The sequence below is a fragment of the Parasteatoda tepidariorum genome, chromosome 8 (genome assembly GCF_043381705.1).
Source record: "Parasteatoda tepidariorum isolate YZ-2023 chromosome 8, CAS_Ptep_4.0, whole genome shotgun sequence".
NCBI lineage: Eukaryota > Metazoa > Arthropoda > Arachnida > Araneae > Theridiidae > Parasteatoda > Parasteatoda tepidariorum.
Window position 1 is genome coordinate 55,367,755 of NC_092211.1, and position 27,545 is coordinate 55,395,299.

The 27,545-nt window shown below is 30.0% G+C and overlaps 1 protein-coding gene across 1 annotated transcript; it reads left to right on the forward strand.

Moving 5' to 3' along the window:
* Positions 1 to 678: 678 nt before the first annotated feature.
* LOC107448807 (zwei Ig domain protein zig-3) lies at positions 679 to 25,531 on the forward strand (the record flags this gene model as incomplete). The annotated part of the gene is given in 7 exon segments (XM_043042436.2): positions 679 to 821; positions 11,344 to 11,476; positions 16,072 to 16,105; positions 20,604 to 20,767; positions 21,491 to 21,722; positions 22,838 to 22,998; positions 25,409 to 25,531. Coding segments are annotated over 6 exon segments (801 nt in total), but the record flags the coding sequence as incomplete, so codon positions are not given.
* Positions 25,532 to 27,545: the final 2,014 nt, after the last annotated feature.

The following is a 27,545-nucleotide window of genomic DNA, read 5'->3' on the forward strand; positions in this document are numbered from 1 at the left end:
TAATTCGTAAAAAAATTCGCGAAAATGAAAAAGTGAAGGAATATTTTTTCTGTGCTCCCACCAGTTTGTTATCTATTAAGATTATTTTGTAAAAATAAAAAGTGTGAGAATATTTATTTATTTGTTTTATTTTGTTGTTTCATTTTACTTGTTGCTCTTTAAGAAAATATTTTTAAAAATAAAAAGTGTGAGATTAATTATTTGTTTTTAGGTACAGCAATCCAATTTGCTTAAGATTAAATTTGAAAAAAAAAATTAAAAGTGTAAAATAGTTACTTTTTTATTCGGAACAGCCACCAATTCATAGCCATAAAATTAAATCCTAAAAATTAAGAATGTAGGAATTAACCGAGAAGCGAGCCGCAGAAACTATTCGTCTTTTTAACAAATTTATTGGTCCTAAATTAGAAATTAATAGATTTTTTCTAAGAAAACCTCCAAATTTAGTTAAGTGACCCCTTTTAGCGTCGGGACATATAACCAGCTCCACTATTGCACAATTATGCCATTTATTACAGCATATTTCGAGCATTCGTAGAAGTTACCAACTCCAATTCTCACGAATTCTCGAATTTTTTGTGGTGCCCAAGTAACATTTAAATGTTGTTGCATCATTTCGAAGCAACAACAACCCCACCCATTTAAATACGCGCCAGGTGGCAATAGCAAATAATGATCTCTTGTTGTGGTTGCTACGGTGAGGGGAGGAGGTATTGTGGAGAGGGGAGGAGGAGGAGGAATGAAATGAAAGATGCTGAAGATCGCGAAGAGGAGTGAATCATTGTATTCCAAGCAGGTATATCGGAAAAGACCACGTGGCGGTAAGTTTCTTCTTTCGATTCGAAGATTTATTTTTGTTGATTCGAGCAGGTGGGCTATGTATTTTTATACTATTTCCTTTTTTCATAATACTTAGATAAATTATGGTTCTATTCTATGATTTTTATTTTGTGAATAGTTTGTTCTTCGGAGAAAAAAATGAATCGAACTTTTTTAAGTTTTGGAAATTATAATTTTTTAAATATTTTGTTCTCTGAAGAGAAATTTCATTCATTGAATTTTTAAAAAATTCCTTCTTTAAGACAATATTTTATTCGAAATCACAAATGTAAAATAAATCATTCCTTATTGAGAAATTATGTTAAAAATCATTCTTCATTTTCATATCATTCATTCTTTAAAGAATCATAAATCATTCCACAGCAGGAACTTTGGAAATTTTAAATAGTCAATTTATTTAAAGAGAGATTAGTTCCGATCGAAACAAGGATTTTTGAATGTTTCATTTCTTAGATGGAAATTTTATTTTTAATAATTAGTCATTGGAAAGGAAGAAATTAGCAGTTTAAACTACAAATCGTAGTAATAATATTTTATTCTAAATTATAAATGTAAAATAAATCATTCTTTGGTGAGAAATTACATTCTTCATTTTTAAGGAATTTATATCATTCATTCTTTGAAGAATCATAAATCATTCCACAACAGGAACTTTGGAAATTTTGAGTAATTAATTTATTTGAAGAGAGGTTAGTTCCGATCGAAACAAGGACTTTTGAATATTTTATTTCTTAGATGAAAGTTTCATTTTTAATTATTAGTAATTGGAAGGGAAGAAATTAGCAGTTTAAACTACAAATCGTTGTGCTAAGTTTTGCTGTATTTATTTATTATAATTCATGACGTTTTTATACTAGCAATGTCTGACGTTTTCATCTAAAAATGTAACGAGTTATTGTATAGAAGGAAAAAAATCATTTCCTTTTTTTAATAACGAATAATAAAACCTTAAAAATTGTCGTTTTTATTATTATTATTATTATTCAAAATGTTAGCCACTTTTTTCCCAATATGCATAACAATCATAGCGGATCTGATACAATTAATGGAACTTTTAAGGTATAATGGTGAATGGTTTCTTTTAATGATAATAAACAATATTTTACAATTTTAAAAGTTGGAAAATATCTTTAAAAATGTATGTCAATAAAATAAACCAGTTCAGAAATTCGAACAAGAGTTAAAAGTGGAAAATTTTCGAACCTTAAGAAATTTAAAAAAAATAGAGTCAAATAAAAACAAAAAAATATTGTAAGAGTAAAAAATAAGATTCTAGTTGCCCAAAACAAAATTCAAATTTTTTTTAAAAAAATTCTGTTTATTAATGCAGAGAATCGAAATAAAATAAAAGTAGTGTGGACAGAAATTTTACAGAGTAAATTGGGAAAAAAAGAAAGAGTCAGAAATATAGTTCTAAAAAAATTAAACTTTTAATGTTAATATTTTAATTGAGTTGATCTCTTTTCCTTTTTTCAAGTAGCAAGTAATCAGATTTTAATAATTGTTCAAAGTAAATGAAGATTGATTGTACATTTTTACAAATCCCCTACATCTTTCACAATTTATATTTTACAATCTTCTTCAACGTCTACAATTTTTAAATCTTCTTGCCTTGCTTCTTTTAAGGAATTTTCAACATAAAAAATAACTTCAGAATAATTTTGTATATTGTACAGAAGAAACCTTGATTTATAGTCATTGGCGAGAGGGACGGTGGGTATATGCCCCCCCCCCTTAATACTTAGAAATCTCTAAGAATCCTCCTCAGTACTTCAGACAAATAAAGAACATTTTCGGGAATTATCCCGAACATTTAAAAACTTTTATTCTTACATGTAAAATAAAGAAAGCTATTGTGACTATGTAATATAATTTCGTCCTCGCTAACAATTAAGCCCCTATGATGCCCATGTATATAAAGCTGTAGAAAACAGATTTCTGTTTTCATCTTTGTCCCTTCTTTATTTCAATGAATTTGCAACATGAAAAGTTACAACAAAATTCTACAACTTTAGGTTTTATTTTTTAGACGTTTATTGCTTAAAAAAATGATTTGTAATAAAATGGATTGTTAGAAATAATCTTTAAATAATTATTTAAACTATGAACTTCAATGAAACTTTTTTTTTGTCCTTTAAGTAAAAATATGGAGAAAGATGTTTCTGTATTTTCACGTTCATTTAAATGTTATTTTACTCAATATTTTATCGTTAACATTAATTTACTTCAATGATATTGAAAATGAGAGATTTGCATGCTTGAATGACTGGATTTAAAAAGTCATTTTTATATTTATTTCAATCAATTTTACGAACCAAAACACATTATCTAAATAACATTTCAGCTACAACGAAGCGAATAATTTCAAATACACACAAAATGAAGAACGTATTAAAAAAACATTTATTCTAGAATGTTTTTTTTTTAATTTTTTTTTATTATTATTGCTTTTGCGATTACCTCCTCAAAACAGATTTTCTGTCAAAAGAATTTTTGTAGCTTTAAAGGACATAGAAAAGTACCGTAAAGCCCATTCTTGACATTTAAAGCTGAAATATATTTTGTACGTTGATTTGATGAGCTGCTTGTTTTAGAATGGTTTAAGAATGGTATAGAATGTTTTAGAATGGTATTGAGCTCATTTTGAAACTAAACGTTTCAAAACCATTCCAGAAACATTTTGAAATTAAACGTTTCAAAACCATTCCAGAACCATTTTGAAATTAAACGTTTCAAATCATTCCAGAACCATTTTGAATCTAAACGTTTCAAAACCATTCCAGAAACATTTTGAAATTAAACGTTTCAAAACCATTGCAGAACCATTTTGAAACTAAATGTTTCAAAACCATTCCAGGAACATTTTGAATCTAGACGTTTCAAAACCATTCCAGAACCATTTTTAAACTGATTTCAAAACCATTCCAGAACCATTTTGAAACTAAACGTTTCAAAACTATTACAGAACCATTTTGAAAAACGTGTCAAAACCATTCCAGAACCATTTTGAATCTAAACGTTTCAAAATGGTTCTTTCTTTTAGTCTAGCTTTTTTTAAAAACCGGACACAAGATTTTTTCAACTTTCGTTTTGATGTTTGCTTTTTAAACTAGTTTTTTTTTAAAATTTATAAGTGTCAAACGTTTTTTTTGTTCGTTTCATAGCTCTGTGGTGCATATTGAATTAGTTTTTTAAAACTGTAGGTACCTACATTTTTTTTAACCTTTATTTTATACTTGATTTATACTGAGCTTGTGTTTTGAAACTGATCTAAAAACTTCAACGAAAAGTATTTTTATAATTTTAAAACACATAAAAAAAATACCGTAAAGCCAATTCTTGACATTTAAAACGGAAATATTTTTTGTATGTTGATTTTATTAGCTGCTTTTCCGTTTTAGGCTGGTTTACTGAAACTATAATCTCAAATTCCTTTCAAGTAGTGTGCGTATTGAAATTAAAAGTTTCAAAATGATTCTTTCCTACTGTCTAGCTTTTTTTAAAAACCCAGAACTAGATTTGATGCTTGTTTTTTGAAATAGTTTTTTTTAAAGCTATTGGTTTCAAGTGTTTTTTTGCGTTTATTTTATACTTAATTTATTCTGAGCTTTATTTTGAAACTAAACGTTGCAAATGGTTTTCAAATTAGTCTCATAGCCTTAGTTTCTATCAAACTATTTTTAAACAAAATTCAAATAGTTTTAAGTCGGTCTCTTTAATAATCACTGTAGAATAAGAGATTGTTAATTGAAACCAAATACTTCATAAGGTTTTTTTACGTTTTCATAACTCCTTAGTTTGAGTTGAACTAGTTTCTTGAAACTAAGAGTTTGAAAAGGCATTTCACTTTTGTCTAATTCCTCCCTGGTCCTTTACGTCTCAAGTACAGTTTTTTTTCTTTAATAACACGTCATACACTGTCAAAAAAATTCTGTATCAAATTACGGTAAAAAGACATCCATAATATAAATTTTACCGTAATTTGATCGAGAATTCTTAAAATCAATCTTTACCATAAAATTTTACGGAACAAGAAAACCTAATAACCCGTAATTTTTTAAGTAATATTTACTGTAATAACAGTGAATCACTATAATTAAATATATATTGTTGTAAAAATTTAGGGAAAAAATGGATTTTACGGTAAAAAGTACCCCAGAGGGCTGATACTTTTTACCGTAATTTGATCGGGAATTTCTTACAATGTACAGTTCGCAACGCAAATATATAATTTTAATTATGTCAATTTTATACATTTTTGTGTAATATAATTTTGTAGAATATTAAAATTAACACGATAACAACACTCAACATTAATTCAGGACAATTATTTTCTTTAATTTAGACTTTGTGAACGAAAGGAAAATTAAAGTTTCTGAAGCAAATTTTAATAAAAATTTAATGTTTCAACAGGCTATAAGAAGTTCACGAATTAAAAATCCGTAATTGACGAAGAATTACTTTAAACCCCCAAAATTAGGCATGAAACCATTTTAGGCATAAGACCGTATCTGAAAGTAATCTAGCATATTTTTATCAAATATTATTAACCTTAATTCCTCTCCTAGCTTGCTAACGCTCACCAATCCCCTAAAACAGTGTTTCCCAAACTTATGACTTTTGTGTACTCTTTCTGAATTCTTCATATACCTGTTTACCACTAATAAGGAAATAAATGTATTTTTTACTATAAAAAAATTGCACAAAAGTTAAAAATCACAACTAGCTGTTGACACCACTAATTATTAAGTGTTAACTCTGCAAAAATAGACAATAGAAAAATACGTAATCGTAAATTTCCGTGACTAGCTTCGTTTTTTTTTTAAAAAAAATTGAAATTTTCGTATGTTGCATGATATTTCGCATAAGAAAGCGTACCCCCGCTAAACTGTCCTCGTACCCCTGGGGGTACGAGTACCACACTTTGGGAAACACTGCCCTAAAATAACCATACAATCTTATATGGTTTTCTTTGCGAAACATGCTCGCTGCTAAATTAGTACTATTTAAAATGCCTAGTATTTGACAACATAAATAGTAGCAGGAACTGCATTAAAACAGAAATAATCGCAAGCTAAAGATTTTTTTTTTTAATCGAACGAGAAAAGTGCAAAAATTTCATATATTCGTTACATTAAAAAACATTTTGTAGAACTTTTTGTCACCAATATGTGTCGATAAAATATATTAGCTATTATACTTGTATGAATCGGACATAAAAACACAATTATGAATTATGCGTCATACAGTTTTTTTTTAACTAAACAAATAAAAATACATAAATTAAAGCCAGCAAAAAAAGCAGAAGGCCCCTTTTTTTGAACTTGAAAGCATGTTTTGTTGTTTTTCTTTAGAATTTATGCTAAATATGCTTTCATGATCTCAGGTATTTTTTAAATATAATTGAATAAAATTTCTAACGCAAAATATGCTCTAAAACTACAATAACTTAATGTGCATAACATAAAGACACAGAATTATTCTCACTTCTGTTTACTTGTATGCACTGTAAAAAGTTCCAGATCTGATAATGGTAAAAAGCACCGGTACTCGGAATGCTACCGTAAAATCCATTCTTATCAGAATTATTAAGGAACAAATATCGGATATACCGTATTTTTTCCAGTTATAATTACAGTAAAATCACTGAATTACTATAATAAAATTAATATTACTGTAAAATTTAAGGTATATTTTTTCGGTAAAAATGGATTTTACGGAAAAGCAAATAAAGTGCTAGTACTTAATAACGTAATTTAATACCGAATTTTTAAAGTGTAGATATTTGTGTCATTTTATCCAATTTTCATAAAACATGTCTTAGATATTCCCAAATACGATAATATCACAAACGCATAATTTCCTTCATCAATTTCTTTTAATTTCAAAATGTTAGCCATTAAGATGGAGCGTCTGCTTTGCAAACAAATTTTAGTGTTACTAACCAAAACTGTGAAATACAGCTCGATTTATAGCAAAAGAAATATCTATGTAAATATTTTTTTTTACTTATTGGTAGTTTTTTTTTTAAATATGAAATGTAATTCGAATTTTGGCATATAAATGGTTTAACACGAATTTAAAAAAAATCTTTTTTTCTAACTCCACGTGCGTTTCTCTTCAATTCTTTTTACGAAAACCTCTTTTTTTTTCTTCGGAATTTTTACTATTCTCTTAGGTACGTGAAACAGATCAAAGTGCATTGCTCTGAGATCGGCAATTTGGCATACAGAACTTCATGGTCCGCCGCAACACGAATTATATTCCATCGCCACGTGCCGACAAGATCGTCCGACCTTTTCACTCATTTAATTACCATATAGAACAAACCCTTCGGAACGAGTTCAGAAGAGGGGGAAAGAACATCACCAGAAGTTCTACAATCGAAAAAAAAAAAGAAGAAGAAATTGGGACTACTTAAAATAAAATAATTCGGAAGAATCCCTATGAATCAGATCCTTTGGAATCCGGCCGTAATTTCCTGTCGGCCATCGTGGATTCCCAGTTGTTTTAAAGCTTTTGTTTTAGAGTTTTTCTCTCATTTCTTCCCCCTTCCCTTGTTTTCGTTTGGCGAATTGGATTCGCCTGAAGGATTGCTTTGGTTGATATATAAATAAGTGGAGTTGTGGTCCAGAAGGTCACGAAAGCACACTACTTGCGATTTTTTGATTTATTTCTTCGTTTTGCATTGAATTTTTTTTTAAAAAAACGCAATTTTTCCCCAATTCTATAAAAAGAGTGAGTTTTTATTTTATTAATCCTTAAATTGTATTTCATTGTGTATAATAACTAGATTTTTTACATTGCATTAATTTAAATATTTATTTACTTATTTATTAGCAATTCCTTAAGCGTATTGGATTCGCCTTATAATGGCATCCGAAGATATAAGTTCGAAAGTCTAGTTGTGGCCTTGGAGGTCGGGTTCAGACTTAGGAATTTCTTTTTTAATTAAAACCTAAGTGTTTTCAATTCCATTATGTTTATTTAAATTTTATTAATCTTCAAATCGTATTTGATTGTGTATAGCGATTTGAGTTTTAAAGACAACATGCAATTCATGATAAATTGATATTCGTCTTTGAAACTTAATAATGGAGTCTAAAGAGCTAAGTAGAAGTGAAATTTTGAAACTACTAGTGAAAAAGTAGGTTAAGGAAAATTTTGAAAGTAGTTTTTTGTTTTATTTCTTTTTTTCTGCATTGAATGTTTTTAGGTAAAACTCCTGGTTTTTAGGTAAAAAAATTGTTATTCAATTTTTGCTCTATTAGTCAGTTTTTATTGTATTGAATTTTAAAGTTTATTTGATCGTGTATATTGATTTGAATTTTAAAAACATTGTATGTTTCAAGATGAATTGATATCCGTTATAATCTCTAAGAGCTTAATCTTGTTGTTGTTGAAGTTTATTAAAAAATTTATTAGAAAGCTTGTTAAATGAAATTGTCAAACCACTAGTGGAGAAACATGTTAAGAAAAACTTTGGAAGTAATTTTTTATTTTTCTACGTTTTTATGATTTTTTTTAAATAAAATCCAATATTTATTCAATTCTGTTATGTGAGTTAGTTTTTATTTTAATATTATTTAAATTTTATTTAATCGTGTATAAAGATTAGAATTTTAAAAACATTATTTGCATCATGATGAACTGATATTCGTTATAATCTCTGAAATTAATTTTGGTGTTATTGTAGTTTTTTAAAGAGCTCAATTAAAAAAACATGTTAAATGAAATTTTGCCACCCACTAGTGGGAAAAAATGTCAAGAAAAATTTTGGAAGTACTTTTTTCTACGTTTCTTATTTCTTTTAAAAATAGAACTTAATTTTAATTCAATTCTGTTACGTTAGTTAATTTTAATTTTATTACTCTTTATATTGCATTTAATCGTGTGTAATGGCTAGAATTTTAAAAACATTATATATTTCACGATGAATTGATATTTGTCATAATCTCTGAAACTTAATACTGGCGATATTTTCGTGTATTTAATATATAACAACATGGAAAATAAAATTTTGAAATCAGTTGTGAAAAAACTTTTAAGTGAAATTTTCGCATATTTAGTTCACCGGAAGGATACCTCCAAAAAATATACAAATATTAGTATTGACTAGGTGGTCGGTATAGTATCAATATTTTGCATTATTTCTCCGTTTTGTATTGATTTGTTTTGAATGAATCCTAATTACATTCAATTCTTTAAAGTGAGTAGGCTTTCATTCCAATAATTATTAAATGGCATTAGATCACGAATAATAAAAATTTTAAAAAATTTAAAATTATAAATTTTTATGAAATATAGAATCTATATTTTTCTAAAACTTAATATCATTGCAATGAATGCTTTCTTACAGGCATTTTAAAAATATACAATTAAAGTGAAGGCTACCAAATTCAACAACTCAATTCAATATAATAGGAATTTCAATGAATTGATTTTCACGTTCTAGGATTCAATCTTAAAGGCTTAAAGAGGTGACCTCAAATCAGTTAATTAAACCTCAAAATATAGAGGGTAGCCGCAACCTGGGAAATATGGTCCCCATATTTTGGTCAGAAGAATGGTCCAAAAATATGGACCCCTTAATGTTAATTTTCTTTTTAGTGTATTTCCCCATATCTCTACAATTTTTTATGCTAAATAAAAATTAAATGGTTATTAAATTATTTTTATGTTATAATTTATGCTATATTATTCATGATATTTTTTTGCGCTTTAATCACAAATGTATTAATAATTAAAAATTTATATTTCAATTAGAAATTAATTTAACTATCAGAAAATTCGGTTCAATATTATAATACAGGGCAAATTTTCTGCAAATTTATAGGTGTTTACATTGGACCACATTACTGGTCAAGTTAAAAAAAAAGTTTAATTTGTATGATAATATGGTTTAATTTAGGGTTTTAGTAAATTTGAATGATAATGTATTTTACACAGCAATATTCTTATTTCTTTTAAGCGTGGATGTTATAAAGTATATTTTTAAGCGTGGTATATTTGTATATTTTTGGATGCGTGGTGGATGTATATTTTTAAGCGTGGATGTTATAAAGTATAATGCACAGTGCGCAAAATAAAAAAACGGACCAACCTGGATAACTTTTGATCTAATGATCGGATCTTCCCGTTCAAGGACTCAATCTTAATGGTTTGAGGTACGAAATCAGACACAAAAAAGTACTTTCTTTGAATAAGCATATCTTTTTTTCGACGAGATTAATTCCTTACCCTCAAAATAAGAGGAGTAGCCCCACCCAGGAGAAAAAGGCTCTAATAATTTAGCCAGGCGTGCGGTACAAAGTTTGGACTATTTAATGATAATTTGATTTAATTTTATTTTATCATATATCTCGAACTTTTTAAGAGAACTTTTTACACACTATTATAAAATCGGTTTAACCAAAAATAATTATATGCATAATATATTTTAACAAGTATTTGTTTTATTAAAAAATAGTCGAAAAGATTTTGGAATTATAAGGTATTCAGTTTTATGCATCATTTTAAGGAACGCAATTTTATAAGGTAAAATGAAATGGGTCCATAAGTTTCTGAGGAATCGAATTTTAAAAAGATCGTAAAATTACTCTTTGACTAATTTTGATCCAGCATTGTATTTTGTCAGATGAAAATACATTCTTTAAAATTATTTAAACATTTTAATGCCTTATAACTCGAATGTTTTAGACCATTAATAAATAAAATAATAAATACTTATTAAAAATTATTTTTCCATGGAATTAACTTTGGTCGAAAGGATTTCATAATTGCTTGCAAAAAGCGTTGGAGTCACTTGAAAAATTTTCGAGGCATTAAAAGTAAGCAGAAAGTTGTTGTTGTCACTTATGTCACTTGCCAATACCAGCAAACCTGCAAGAAATCAAGCGATTTTTAAAATATGTTTTACAAGGAGTACCCAATCGTACTCCATTCATTCATCCACAGATTGTAATTTTGACCCTAACCAGAGAACGATCTATCTCCAATTCAATACCCTTCGGTGTATTTATTTGTTACGAGAACTTGGAGGACTTTGTGACCCCGACAAATTTAAAATCACCACCAAAAAAAAGCAAAAAATAAAATTAACATTTAAGGCTCGTAACTTCAGACTTCTCTCCTGATCAAATTATTGAGACCATATTTCCCAGATGTCGGCTACCCCCTTATATTTTGAGGGCATGTGTTTATTCAGAGACTGATTTTGTAACTTAAAATATCGTCTGCGTTAATTAATTAATATATTTGAAGTGATTTGCATACACCACGTAAACTGTCAAATTTAAGTCCCAGTACTTAAAAATACTAGCATTAAAATCAAAAGTTGTTCAGGGTGTTCCGTTTTCGTTCCTTGCTCACTACACAATTTAAAATATTATGTTTTAAACATATTTTGAAGGAAGAAATCGTATTGATTAAGATTAATTTTAAAGAGTCTAGAATCGATATATTATGCAACACTTTTTTATATGTGACTCGTTTTTCTTTCAGAATTTAAAGAAAGAATTTGTGACATTTAAAATTCGTGAAAGTCAAAATGATGCAGTGGAACACTATACTGTTTCTTATTCTGGCAACGGTCCCTTCAGCTTTTTCTAGGCACCTTGATTACGGAAAGACAAAGGTAAGATAACTTAAAAAAACTACATATTTTAATGGAAACTACATAATTTATATGGAAATTTGTGTTTAGACTAAAAAAAAATGTCTGCTACTTAAATGAAACTATTATGTTTAAAACTGTTACTAGTAGGAAAATTAGTGATAATAGTGATAGAATAAGAATTAGAGATGGAATAAGAATAAGTGATAGAATAAGAATTAGAAATGGAATGAGAATTAGGGATGGAATAAAAATAAATGATAGAATAAGAAGTAGGAATGGAATTAGAATTAGGGATGGAATAAGAATAAGTGATAGAATAAGAATTAGGGATTGAATAAGAATAAGTGATGGAATACGAATTAGGAATGGAAAAAGAATTAGGGACGGAATAAGAATTAGGGACGGAATAAGAATAAGTGATAGAATAAGAATTAGTGATGGAATAAGAATTAGGGATGGAATAAGAATTAGGAATGGAATAGGAATAGGGGACGGAATAAGAACTAGGGATGGAATAAGAATCAGTGATAGAATAAGAATAAGTGATAGAATAAGAATTAGGGATGGAATAAGAATAAGTGATAGAATAAGAATAAAATACATTAAGAACTGAATGATTAAATTAAATGATTTCAGAGAATCATTAATTCTGGTAAATAGATTCGGCGAAAACTTTTGTAGTATAAGTGTAAGAATTGTTACAGAAATTATAAACTTTTTTTTACATTTATTTTTAAATCTCACTGATTTGATTTGATTAGATACTTTACATCGAATTAAAGCTACACCAAAAAAAGAAATTCCGGATCAAATAATTGTATTAAAAACCGGCAATTTGGGTGCATCATCCGTAAAATCCATTTTTACCGTAAAAGAGCGTACCGTAATTTTTACAGTAATATTTATTTAAATCAGCGATTTTTCGTAAGTATTACTATAAAAATTACGGTGAATCAAATTTTTTTGTGCCGTGTTTGTATAAAAATGGATTTTGTAAAAAGTACCACCACCCATATTGCTGATACTTTTTATTGTAATTGGATGCGGAAATTTTTTACAGTGTACCCAAACGTTTTGTTGGTGACGATCTGAAATTGACAATAGGCGTGCTCTACATCAGTGATTCTTAATCTGTGTTCCGTGGCATGTTGTTATGTAACAAAATGTTGGCTTTCCAGCATAAGGATATTTGACTTATTTAAATAAGTTTGGTATTTTAAAAAGTCTTATAAATTTCGTAAATTTTGTATTTGTAAATGCATTAATGTGATTGTTCTTTATTGAATATCTTTCAAAAGAATAATGGAACGTAATATGTGAGGTGAAGCATTTTAAGATTTCAGAAACTGCGAAACGATTTTTACCAATATAAAATTTGTGAGACATTTTATATTTCTTATTTTGTTTTACTCATTATTCCTCGATTATTCACATAGCAATATAAATTAGACAACGCAACTATTCACCCAATTTAAATAGTATGTTGAGGCCCGGGATAGTCTGGTTGGTAGGACGTTAGGCTCATGTTCGTGAGAACGTGAGTTCAAATCCCACCGGCCGGAGAATCCTCGTGTATTAAATGGTGACTGGTTCAAGTTAAATCTGTCGGAGTCACAAAGTCGTCCAAGTTCCCGTAACAAATCAATACCTTTGGGGGTACTGAATAGCAGATTGATCGTTCTCTGATTCAGGGCAAAATTACGATCTATGGATGAATGATTAGAGGGAAATTGGGTCCTTCATGAGAAACGGGCTGTGACGTGTGTAAGGCTGAAGCCGTATTCTTGGATATAGATGATGCCATTAAAAAAAGAAGAAAAGTATCCTCTGTCTTAAAAATTCGCTTGATTTCCCAAGAAGACTTGCTGATATTGGCAAGTGGNTGTTCGAATTAAAATGGATTTTGCTGTAAAAAGTACCGTCACCTACATTGTTGATACTTTTTAGTTTAATTTGATGAGGAAATTTTTTTACAGTGTACCCAAACGTTTTGTTGGTGACGATCTGAAATTGACAATAAGGGCGTAGGCGTGCTCTACACCAGTGATTCTTAATCTGTGTTCCGTGGCATGTTTTCATGTAACAAAATGTTTGCTTTTCAGCATAAGGATATTTGACTTATTGAAATAAGTTAGGTATTTTGAAAATGCTTTATAAATTTCGGAAATTTTGTATTTGTAAATACATTAATGTGAATGTTCTTTATTGAATATCTTTCAAAGAAATAATGGAACGTAATATGTGAGGTGAAGCATTTTAATGAGTTCAATTTCAGAAACTGCGAAACGATTTTTGCCAATATAAAATTTGGGAGACATATTATATTTCTTATTTTGTTTTACTTATTATTCTTTGATTTTTTCACATAACAATATAAATTAGACAACGCAACTATTCACCCAATTTAAATAGTATGTTGAGGGCCGGGAGAGTCTGGTTGGTAGGTCGTCGGGCTCATGTTCGTGAGAACGTGAGTTCAAATCCCACCATCCGGAGAATCCTTGTGTATTAAATGGTGACTGGTGCACGTTAAATCTGTCAGAGTCACAATGTCCTCCAAGTTCCAGAAACAAATCAATACCTTTGGGGTACTGAATAGCAGATTGATCGTTCTCTGATTCAGGGCAAAATTACGATCTATGGATGAATGATTAGAGGGAAATTGGGTCCTCCATGAGAAACGGGCTGTGACGTGTGTAAGGCTGAAGCCGTATTCTTGGACATAGATGATGCCATTGAAAAAAGAAGAAACGAACCCTCTGCCTTAAAAATTCGCTTGATTTCATAAGCAGACTTGCTGATATTGGCAAGTGGCATATGTAATAGCAACAACGAATAGTATGTTGTAGACTTAAATTTATATAGATTTTTACTCATTTGGTAAAGATAATCGTCTTCATGTTTTTAGTATCACAAAAGGAATCTAAAGAAGTATATACCTGTCTTAAATGATAAATATTTTATCTGGTAAACATTAAACTGCGCAATCAATTTGAAACCTTTAGCACACTTCGCAAAAGCAAATTCTATTTTATGAAGGAGAAAAGGAAAAATACTGAAAATATTATTATCTTAGTTATCACCATGTATACATTCCATTTATTTATGATGCCACAACAAACATACCAAATTATGAAAACAAAAGTAACGGAAACAGTAAAGGGTGAATAAAGAGTAGCATTGGAGATTCCTTTTATTTTGTTAAAAGAAATCGTCACAGAAGAATGAATTATATTAGTTCGTAAACTTTTATTATTCTACTTAATTACGTACGAAAACAATCGAAGAATTTGAACGTAAGTTATCTAAACTTTCAACATCGATTTTTGCTATTTATTTAACTGAAAAAGTAATATTGGTTAAATATTCTTTTTCCTTCATCTTATTCATTTTTTATATAATATTAGTGATATTTTATAACTACTTTCTCAAAATTCCTCATGTTTTTGTGCAATTTGATTTTTAATTACAATTAGTAAGATTTTTCTAGAAACATGAAAGCAAACGCTTTTTTAAAAGAGTTTTTAACAAGTAATGTTTTTAGTGACACAAAAATCTTAAAATTAAGTAAAATATTCTACAAATGTTTTAAATCTGTTTAAATTTTCAATCTAAAAAAACAGAAAAAATAACAATATTAAACTAACAATATAAAACTACCAATATAACTTTAATAATAAATAATAACTAGTGGGCTGCGCCCCCTGCTCGCTAACACTCACCAACCCCCGAAAATTGCTACGCAATCTTATANAAATAACAATATTAAACTAACAATATAAAACTACCAATATAACTTTAATAATAAATAATAATATTAACTTTCGTAAAAACACAAGTAAAAAAGTATTCCGCTCGAACGAAAATTCCTTAAATGGAACAGATTGAATAAATTTTCGTCGAATCTGATTTCGACAAATTTTGTTTTTTCGTTAATTTTGATACTAAGGTGCTTAGATTTGTTTTAAAAGTTGAAGTATTTCGTTAATGAATGTTTGAAATAATAATTAGGTAATTCATTATTTCAATAAAAAAATTTTATTTCGCTTTGTAATTTTCTAAAAGTTAAAAATTTACAAGAAAATCAAAACTGGCATATAAAAGGAGCAAAGTTAAATTCAGAAAAGTTCTTAACTATATTCAAATAAAACTTTCATTTCAAAAGAAAGGTTTAAACTCTAGATTTCTGCAAGGAAAAAAAATAATAAACTCGCAATAAATGGCACAACGCAGAAACATAGAGATTTTTTAATGACAATATCTTCGATTTTGATTTTAAGTTCAAGTGATAGAAATAATTGAAAACTGATTGAATTGAATTGTAAAGATTATTTCGCGTTTAAACATCGTGAATTAGAGAATCATAAAATTTATTAAATTATTGCAAAAATTTTAAAAACATCGTACTATTTATTTATTATCGTAAAATTGATTAAAATGTTTTGAAATTTATTGAATTATTTTGACATTTATTAAAATATTGTTATATTTATTAAATTATAGTAAAATTAATTAAAATATAATAAATTTATTATATTATCGTGAAATTCATTAAAATATCATAAAATTTATTGAAATATGAAATTTTATTTAATTTTTATTTTATATTTTAGGACCAGTCAAGAAAACGAGGAGAAAATAGAGATGGTAAGTAATCAAATAATCGATATAAGCATATAGATAAAGCATTTTTTGTGGTATTTTACTTTTAAATGTTGTGTACGCCTTACTGCGCACATCCTTTAACTAATATGAATGGAATCTAATTTGTTTATGAGTTGAAAAGTTTTACTCTTATGTCGATGCAAAATCTAATAGAAACTAATATTTTTTTATGATTTTTGTATTTTGCACTCATTTTACCTTATCATCTTCCCTTTGAGTTATTTTACCCCCACATTTATTCCGTAGTTTGTTTTGCATACGAGTATTTAAAATAAAAACTATATAAGTTACAAAAATCAATTTTATTTATAATACGGAATTTTTTCAGTAACTAAAAACGTACGTTTCTAATTGGTGATGTAATGTTAAAACTAAATTATATTTAATTGTAGCTATTGGAATTTGAGATAAATTACACATCATAAACAATGAACATCAGATCATGAAATACAATATGAGTCTTAGAATAAACTTTGATTTACACCGATCTATTCATTTTATTTTATAACCCTTGTTGAACAGCCTATCCAATTTTCGGGATTTATGACTACTAATGTTCAACTCTCAAACCTTTTAACTTTGAACTCAATACAGAAGACAAGGGAACTCCTGCATCAAGTATTGGGAGAAATTTGCCTTCGGGGAGGACTTTTCGATGGAACTAACCCGCAGTTGCGTAACATGGAGAGGAAAACTACGAAAACGTCCCAAGGTTAGAGAACCATGAAATTCTCCCACGGTTAGCCTGACGGCATGGGGACTCTAATCCATGATCCGTCTACTACTGAGGATATTTTGAGTCAGCTGTGGTCTGTGCAAACTGGATGCGGAATTCGTATCGACCAGCCACAGCTGGGATTCGAACCTGGTTCACCTCATTGAAAGGCGAACGCTCTATCCCCTGATCCATCACGGCTTCGTGATAAAATGAGTCTTAGTATGAGTTTTAAAATAGATCGTGATGTAAATTATGCGCATTAATATAAATTTATTTCGCTTACACGCATCGTGATGTGCTTTATGAGACTTAGCATACATTTCTAAATACGTTGTGATGTGAATTATGAGCATTAGTATAGATTTTCAAATACATCGTTATGCGCATTATGAGCCTAAGTTTAAATTTTGAAATACATCGTTAGGTGCATTTTGAGCCTTAGCATACATTTCGAAATGCATTGTGATGTGCATTATGAGCCTAAGTATACATTTTGAAGTACATCGTGATATGTATTATAAGCCTTAGAATAAATTTTGAATATTATTCTTACATTTTTGAATTGTTAAGTCATACACTAGAAACAGGAAAATTAGTTTTTGATTGTTGAATAAAACAGAAACTATAGAAGATTCGTAGAAAATAATACACATTAAGTACAAGAATATTTCACAAACTAGAACACTAAAATTTATTCTCCTACGCTTTTTTAAATCTCGTAAAAAAAGATTTCCCCAGTGACAAACAAAATTTCTTACAATATAAACAAAACTCAACTACCAAATTCTATTTGTTTAAAAAAAAAAGACTATTTCACTTTGGACTTTTCTATTTTTAGTTCAAGCCTTACAGCTATTTGAAAGAAAAACAGCATAAGTTTCTAAAAAAGTATCTCATCTTCTGTTACGATGTTCGAACTAAAGAAGGTGTCTATTTTTGTGACGAAATCAATTTTCGAATACCTCCACAAAAATTTAAGACGTGTTGCCGGTTATTTTATCATAAGATTTGTAGCTTTAAATTCGAGTATTTTATAAAAATAAAATATAAAGTCTTTGAAAATGGACTAAATATTTCAATATATTTATTCTTAAAGAAAGGAAAGGGAATCAGACTAAAAACAGTTAAACAAATGTATAGTAAAAGCGTTATTTGAAAGATATACTTTTTCCTAAAATAAGAATTGAAAGTAATTATTTCTTAGAGAATACTTATATTTGCTCTTAGCGCTTCAATTTTTTTTTAATGGCGGGCACTTGGGGGTTGTCCCATTGGCCACAGGAATGCCAGAACTGCTACTCTCTTCTCGTTACCCAGTGGGCACCTGTGGCGAAGCCACGGTGGTGGAGCAGCGGCACCCACGTCACACAACCACAAACCCGTTTGTAGTGCGGGTGACATTCACACAATCACACGCAAAGGAGAAAGGACATAGAACACAGAGAGAAAGAAGCATCCATGCACTGAGCAGGATTCGAACCCGTGACCAGTGGCTCCTCAGTCAGGCACGCTAACCACTCGGCCACCAGGTCGGCTAGCGCGTCAATTTAATAATAACTAAAACAATGTTCTTAACATTTGTTAAATATTTTTTGCTGCTTTGGTTTTATATTGGCCTAAATCTATGGTCAAAACATCAATTTACATTTTAATAATTCGCGTCAGATATCAAAACAGTGGATCCAATAGGAAAATTATAGCAGAGAATAATTTGAGTCGAAAGTTAAAATAATGGTACGAGTTAGCAAGTTAAAAATTCGAGTTATCAATAGTTTAGTAACTTAAATAATTAATAATCTAATAATTTGAATAATCAATAATTTAATAATTCAAATAATCAATAATTCAAAGGCTTAATTAGATAATTGCAAAAACAATACTGTTGACGTTTGTGGTATTTTGATGACGTATTTTGCTGCTTTCGGGTTTGTCTTGAACTAAATCTATCATCAAATCAACACTTTCACTATAATGATTTGTGTCAGGCATCAAAATAGTAAATCGAATGTGAATACTGCTTCAGAGAATAACTTGAATCGGGAGTCAAAATAATGGTACGAGTTAAAAATTTAAAAATTTGATGAATCAATAATTCAGTATCATATTATAATTTAATTTTTTGAATAATCAATAATTTAATAATTCAAATAATTAATAATTCAATGGCTGAATTTGATAATTGCAAAAACAATGTTGTTGACATTTATGGAATGTTTTTTACTGCTTTCGGGTTTCAACTGAACTAAATCTATTCTCCAATCGATACTTTAATTTTAGAGATTTGTGTCAGGCATCAAAATAGTGAATCGAATCTGAATACTACTTCAGAGAATAGCTTGAATCGAGGGTCAAAATAATGGTACGAGTTAAAAATTTTAAAATTTGATGAATCAGTAATTTAGTAACTTATTAAAATTTCATTTTTTGAATAATCAATAATTTAATTATTCAAATAGTCAATAATTCAAAGTTCCTAAATTGATAATTGCAAAAAACAATGTTGTTGACATTTATGGAATGTCCTTTGCTGCTTTCAGGATTCTCTCGAACTGAATCAATCTCCAAATCAACAATTTAAATTCAGTGACTTTAAATTATTCTGATCTACAATTTAAATTCTGTTATTGGAACAAACGGTTTGAAATTCAGGGATTTGAACCAGGTTTCACGGTCGTCATGGTAAATATTCGAATCAACGAGTTACTTCAGCGAATCACACCAAGACATGAATCGAGCTTCAAAACAATAGTTCGAATTCACGAATCATCTTATTGATTGAAGTCAAGGATTAACTTCCCATTGTTAATGGCTTGGGGAGAGGATTTATCGACAATGTTAACTTTCATCAATCGAGAGGTTCCCTAAGATTGAATCGAGTTAGCATGTTTTAGATACTGCCTGTCTAAGATAGGTACTCTGACCGCCACTAACTCTGCGGCAGTCTGGTGCTATGGAAACAAGAAGAGGGCATTTTAGAGAGGGTAGCTTCGATGAATGAGGTCTCTTCTCTCGCCGAAACCAGTCCTCAAGAGGGATCCGGCACCCCTACTTGAAATTACCATATCTCGTTACCATAGTCTCCGCCACAGCTCCAAACGAATGTCTGGCAGAGTACCTATCTTAGACAAACAATACTAGTGAATTGATTTTTAATAATCGCACTGGTAGTTACGCCACAATACTCCCTCACCAGAATTTTATCAGGTATAGAATTTGAGGAACGGATACTACTAGTTGTCGTATTTGCGAAAGACCGGGAGATCTGTATTAAGTTCACCGGATCTCGAGCGTTTGTCGTGAGAGCTGTATTAAGTTCAAGTGCAGTGTGTATGGTCTCTCCTGTGTGTGCAGTATCCCGTTGTGGGTTAATGAGATTGAGAAGCAACAGCGCGAAAAGGAGGAGGACGCAGTCACAATTAGCAAGTCCACTGTTCAATGTGGTTCATTCATCGAAGTGGCCGGTGTTTTAAATGTAGGCGAGTTCATATCATGTCCGCAGATCACCAATGTGGGGATGGAGTTATCGATAATGTCAACCTTCATCTATCGAAAGTAACCCCAAACTGAAATCGAGTTAGTATATCTTATATACTAGGGAATTGATATTTAATAATCGTAGTGGTAGTTACGCCGCAGTAGGAAATAATCAACACTTTTTCTGTCTCTTTTAATAAATTCTTCAAAAATTTAAAAATTGCAATTTGTGACTAAACTCAAGACTGCAAAGAAATTAAATATTCCTTTTTTTTTTTTTAATTTTAGATGATCATAACTGGTTTCTATCAAAATCTCACCTTCGTCTTCACCAAAGACCACCGCCAGTTGTTCGAGTAAAAGAAGGCGATAGTGAGTTTTTGGAATGTCAGGCTGGTGGAAATCCTCCTCCCCGGATATACTGGCTGAAGGGTGGAGAAATGATGTCAAAGGTAAGAATGCAAAATCAATTTCAAGAAATTAACTAATAAAATTTTACAATGTGTCACAAAAAAACAAGAGGAGTTTGATTTGCTGAATTTTGCTTCGGAAATCATAGAATTTCTTCACATCAAGTTTGAAAAGTTTTAGCGAAGTTCGCCAACAGATGGCACTGCTGGGTAAAAATATAATCTGTTGTTTTCTATCGAACCGCTGACAATTTCAACTAATATATTTGCCAACGTCAGATAATTTTGTTCTCACACTGCTCATTAGTGTAGCTGAAAATAATTTTTATTTTGAAAATATTGTTTGAAAGGGTTTCTCAATCAGAGGCGCCATCTTTTGAAAAACTTTATAATTATTTAAAGTTTGGCGAGAATGAATTTCTTGTTTCCTAAGTGGAACACAGCAAGCCGTATATTTCTATCCTCTTCCATTTTTCTTTGCTTGACTAATCACATCGTCAATCACATTTAAGACGTCTTGTAAGCTTTTTTATAGATATTTGTGTTGTTTTAGATAAGTGCTATATTTCGGCCTTTAATTGGCAAGTGCATAAAACCGGCATATGACTAGGATTTAAATTCTTTGAGTTCCAGCTGACTTATAACTTAAAAGCGTTAAGAACTGGATTTCATGGATTTTCCTACGACGTTTAGGTGCATTATTCATCAGCTTTTCCTGCACAGTTTTATGTGACTAATAAATATAATTAAAACATTATATTTCAGATTAATTTGCAAGACGAATTGGACATAAAAGCTTTCGAAGACAGCGAAGTGAGTGGCAATAAACTTCAAATTTCGTCCACAACTTCAAGACTTTACTTGGACTGTCTGTCCATGGATGATGAGGGAGATTATACTTGCGTTGCTGAAACTGCAAAACTCAGAGAGAGTACTTCTACGAGGATATCTGTATCATCATCGGATGAGAGAAAATGTCATGACAAGTCCATATTTGGTAATTATTTTATATTTCTTCTTCATATAAGGATGTAAACTGATTGACACTGTTGCACAAAAATATAGTAGCACCATCATTTATAGAGTATCATTTATATCTGTAGCAAATACTATAAATGTTAAACTGAACTGTAATATTGTAGTTAATACTGTGAGCTGAACCTTATACCATAATATTATGAAAATTTGCTTCACTCTTAACCCTTTCCGCAGATGGAACACTGTCTCTCTTATATATATTTTTTTTTCTGACACTGTAATTACGAGCAAAAATATATTTTGGTACATTTTAATTTTAAAAAAGTGTCTAACAGCCACTAAAAAAAATTCTTTAGGTTATCGAAATTATATTTGTACTAAAATATAAAATTTGAAGAAAACAATTTTGAAAATTTTTCTTTCTCATTCAAATTTAAAAATTTATCAGTAATTGATTTTGTAAATTAAAGTAATTTCAATGAGGAATTACTGTTTCCCTTAGATCTAAATCCCTCTTGGTAATTTTTTACATTTCTTGTTCATTTATTACTTTAATGGATGAGAACTAATTAACACTGTTGTTGAAAAATATAGTAGCACTATCATTTATAGAATAACGTTTATATCTGTAGCTGATACTATGAACATTAAAATACAGTATCTGTACTTTTAAACCATAATATTATGCAAATTTGCTGCACTCTTAGCCGGTTTAGCAGATTGGACACCAGGGTTCCTTTTATATATTTTTTCTGACCCTCTAATTACCAGCAAAAATATATGCGACGAATTTAATTTTTTTCTTCGTCGCATGGCATACGACATCGACAAAGAACGTAAAATGTACCAAAACTAGGCAGATTAAATTAATATTCTATAGTTAAAAATAATCATAACGTATGTTCTAAAAATGAAACATTTTCAAAGTAATACTTAACAACTTATTCCACTTAGTACAATTTGCGGTTTTAATTTAACCATAGCATCTCGAAAAGCTTTCATGTATAGTAATTGCTGCAATTTAGGGTACAGTGAATGCCTTTCGAATAAGGAGAGCACTTCCTAATAACAAATTGACCCAACATTAAACATTATATTTATGCAATTAAAAAAATTCGAATTCGCACCTTGCAGGACGTGCTCCTCGCATTCATCAGTGGACGAAAACAATGCTTGAGAATCAAGGTGAGAGCACTAAAATAATGTGCAGAGCTGATGGAGTTCCAATGCCTTCCATAAAATGGTACGATCCTAAAGAAAGAGAAATAGATGCAGATGAATCTGGCAGATATGAGGTATGCATAAATATTTAATTGATACAAAATATTGATTTTTACCATGTACAAACTGTTTTGATAATTTTGCAAAAGTTTTGCAAAAGTCGTTTTGCAATGATAATTTTTTGCAGAAGTCGTTTCGCTTTGATAACTACTAAATTCTTAAAGTCATTAAACTAATAAGTAATATCAACCTATCTTGTTTTAAATAAAAAGGAACAATACCGAATTTTTAAAACATCGGTTATATTTTTTTGTACACAATTCGGTAGTTTACAAACAGGTGATAAAACTCCTAATACCTTATATTTCATCTTAGTAGGAATGCACAAAATTAGATTTAAATTTCTATTCATGTAAAATATATTTTATAATATATTTTTAAATAACAATGTATAACAATTACATATACGCATTGTAATTTATTATATATATAAATATTAATTTATTTTCATAAATAAATGCCCTATAAATTATAATATATTTTAAATAAATAGCACTGGGTAATAACATTTTTCTTGCATTTGTACAAATACTTGATCTTGCCTAACTCGGGTAAAGGGATTTCAGATCTGAATAAAGTTTTACTCCTAATACAACAGATTTTTTTTAAATTAAAATTTTAGTCTATTTCATGTCGAAAATGTACAAATTTAAAAACGTTATATGTAATAATATTCGATATCATGAATGTTGCGACAAACGTCAAAGAAAGTCGGAGCATATCATAAATTTTCAAACTGTATAAGAACCAATAAGAATGTACAAAAGAGTAATGTAAGAGTAGTTTGAGAATGTACAAAAATGTAAATATTTAGAAAAATATGCAATAAATTGTAACTAAAAAGATCTGTAAGTTAAGAGATTAGAAGCATTTATTAACTGATTTTTCCATTCTATTAGTATCTGTTATAAAAGAGGTTAAATTTTTCAAATTATGTTAAAGCGAAATTTTTGATAGCCTATTAAAATTACTTTTCAGAGATTAACGAAATAATCCCAAGAAACTGAAGCGATAAGATATTACTTATTAAAAACTCCATTTACTTCAAAAATATGTAAATAGAAAATAACAGCCGACATGTTCCAAGCGCTCAAAAACAGACGTCCATTTTCAGGACTTGTAAGCCTGAATGAGAAGAAACAAAAATTATCTGAAATATGAAGCGAAAAGTTGACAACAAAAAATTGAGAAATATAGGGAAGAAACGAAACAAGCAAAACCACAGTTAACGACATTAGTTTCTCAAAACCTCTCAATAGAGATTGGAAATGCACTTTACCCTGATTTGCCTCTCTCGACCACTGTGTTTTTTCTTGTTCTGTTTTTCGTCTTTTTTGTCTCAGCTACTATGTTTTCTCTGGTTTTGTTTCTCACCTTTATTTTTCCATTTCTCGTTGGCAACTTTTCGTTTTATATTTCAAATCATTTTTGTTTCTTCTTATTCATGTCTGACAAATCTTAAAAATGGGCGCCTGATTTTGCGCTCTTGAAACAAGTTTACTTATTTCTTATTTATATATTTTTGAAGCAAACGAATTTTTAATCAGATAATACTGTTTAGAGCAGTGTTTCTCAAATGGTGTTCCTCGGAACTTCAGGGTTCCGACAGTCAGGGCAATTTTTATTAGTTACGATATCAATATTCAGTAGCGAAAAAAATTGGGAACCGCTGATTTAGAGATCCAAGTCAAAATTTTTGACGGTATTCTATAGATGGACCAACATAATCTTGATGGCAACCATCAATAATTCCATCATGAACCATTATATTTTTTGATAGTAACCAACATAAGTAACTATCACCCCAGTGTAGGAGCTCTGACTGATTTACGATGGTCCAACATAAGAATAGCAATTTGTTTTGATGGTTGTTCATGTCCATTTCCATCTTAATTTCTTAAAAATCAAATCTTGGAACGGTCATGAACCACCATCACCTCAATGTAGGAATTCGGTTTGGTTTATGATGGGTCAACATAAAAAAATTAAATGTTTTTGATGGTATATTCCTGTTGAACCAACAATTATTCCCATTAAATCATGGAAATGGAACCATCACGGATCATCATGAATTGTTGGTTCATGAGAATCAAATTCTCTTGATGGTTAACCATCATAGTTTTAAAGTAGCCTTTTCCACCATGGAATGATGGAAGTTTGTTGGCATATGAAACACCATGAGCATAGAATGGAAATTGCTGGACTATGGTGGAATGATGCTGTACCATCATGAATCGCACTGAAACAACCAACATAAACCATCAAAAAGTTTTGATGGAACCATCAAGAATTTTGACTTGGAGAGTCTAAAATTTATTTCTGTGAAAAATCACTTAATATCGCTCCCTAAAATTGCTTTATTCAAAAATTTTACACGTTATGATTGTTTGATATATGACAGTGGTAACATTTCTTTTCCTTCAGGTTTTACCTAGTGGAGATTTAATCATCAGGAATCTAAAATGGAGTGACATGGGAAATTATGTTTGCGTGGCAGAGAATGCTCATGGCGTAGCACAAGTTGAAGCATTTGTATATCCGGCCAATGTAAGTCATTTACAATTCTTCAAAAAGTACACGACTTAGACTGTTTTAAATAAGGTACGACCTGATGCAGTTAAGCAGATAAACAAAATAGTATTCATCTACACTTTCAAATGATTTGGTTTAAAGTTGTACCTTAAATCGTGGTACCTCAATATGATAAAAGCTTGATAAAACTTTAATGGAGTACTAAATGCCATGTTACCGATGAAGTAAGAATTTTTAGGTATTGGCCGTCTTTGGCGACCAGCTTGGTCACCTTTCAAAATTATCTTGTACAACATTCTAAACCTTTTTTTAAATTTTTTTTTATTTCCTATGGCAGTTTATAGACAGTAACAGCATACATAAACATCTAAAAATAAGAGCAGAAACAAAAGATGCTGCAACAGAGTCTATTAATCACAACATGTCTCTAGCTTCCCAATAGCGTTCAGTGATAGAACTCCTGCAAAGTGCAGAGCAGCGGAGAAGGTGCGTGGAGTCCATGTCCTCACCAGAACTGCAAAGAGTACATACCGGGGAAAGAACGATACCAAATCTTGACATGTAAACTTTAAACGTAACTAAGCCGGACGCGCAGCGCAACTTTATTTAATGATGTCGACGTCAAAATTTGATGTTTAGACACTGATGAAGGTTCTTGTTTATAGAACTGAAACTATAGTGTGTCACTTTATGTACTTTCAATGTCTTAGGTATTTCGTTGTCTTTTGATTAAAATTCCTAAACTTTTTTTCCAATGCCCACCTGAAGAATGACCTATGTCATACAGGCATCTGAAAGGCACATTAGCTGGCCAATCTATCAGGCACATTATATTAGTTGGGCCAACGTTGCTCCCACGGTAGGGACAGATAGCACAGAGAATGAAAGAACATTCGTGCCTTGCCTGGGATTCGAACCCAGAACCTTTCTGGTGCAAGGCCAGTTCCCTGATCCCTGAGCAACTTCTTGAAAGGTTTTGGGTTACGGTTACATCTCCTATTATAGCAGTTCTGTGAAAAGAAAAATTTCAATTTAAATTGCAAGAATTTTCTCAGATTCCTAAAGGAATCCCGATTTGAATTGCATTATAGTTTAGATATTTTATGCTGTGAATAGCTTAAATGTCAAGCTTAATTATCGCGTGTTACAATTTTATTTAAACGATGAGTTACTGCGGGTCGAAGTTGGAAAGTTTATTCTCATTCCCTGGTGTATCGATACTTTTGATTTTAGTAGTAATGATTATGAGCCACGATGAATCAGTGGGGAAAAGCGCTGAGCCACCGTTGTAAAGAACTAGGGCTCGATCCTCAGTGACAGCTTTAGGCCCACACACCTTCAGATGAATGGGTACTAGCTTGTCTTGGAAGTAAAGGCGGCATTGTGCACAATGCTGTTGTACAGTCACAATCATGTCGTTGGTTACGAAAATGTGGAGTTTTAATCTTCAACCCCCCCCCCCCGACCTATAACGTGATGCTGCGATAAAGCTTTTTTTGTCACTATACTAAAATAATATTTAGTTATTTCGGTGTAATAGTGTTCGTTTAAAAGCATTTAAAAAACAAATCATGTTATCAGATCATTATTTAAAATGGGATCCGTATGTAACTGAAACCAAAGATAAAAGAAACAATGGGAAAGAGGGGGAAAGCTTTGCTTCTATGATGTTTATTATTGCAATAACATCCTTGCGTCGAAATGAAGTTTTCTGAATTCAATTGTCTTCTTACGGTGCACTGTGGGCCAGAAGACCATGATCTTTGGCCAAAAGTCAAAAATTAAATTTTTAACTAAAATATGTGTAGGCAGTTTTAATATAGTCCAAATTAAGTATTCATAATCATTCAAAACATTATAATTTACTTTTTGGACAGACTAGAGTACAATGTAATGAAAAATATGTTTAAAAAAAATTTTTTTTAATGTAATTTTTAAATTTTTACTTCAGAAATATATATAGGAATTTCCCCTTACTGTTACATTTTTATCAGAGTAATTAGTCTGAAATTATAGTGATTGAAAAAAA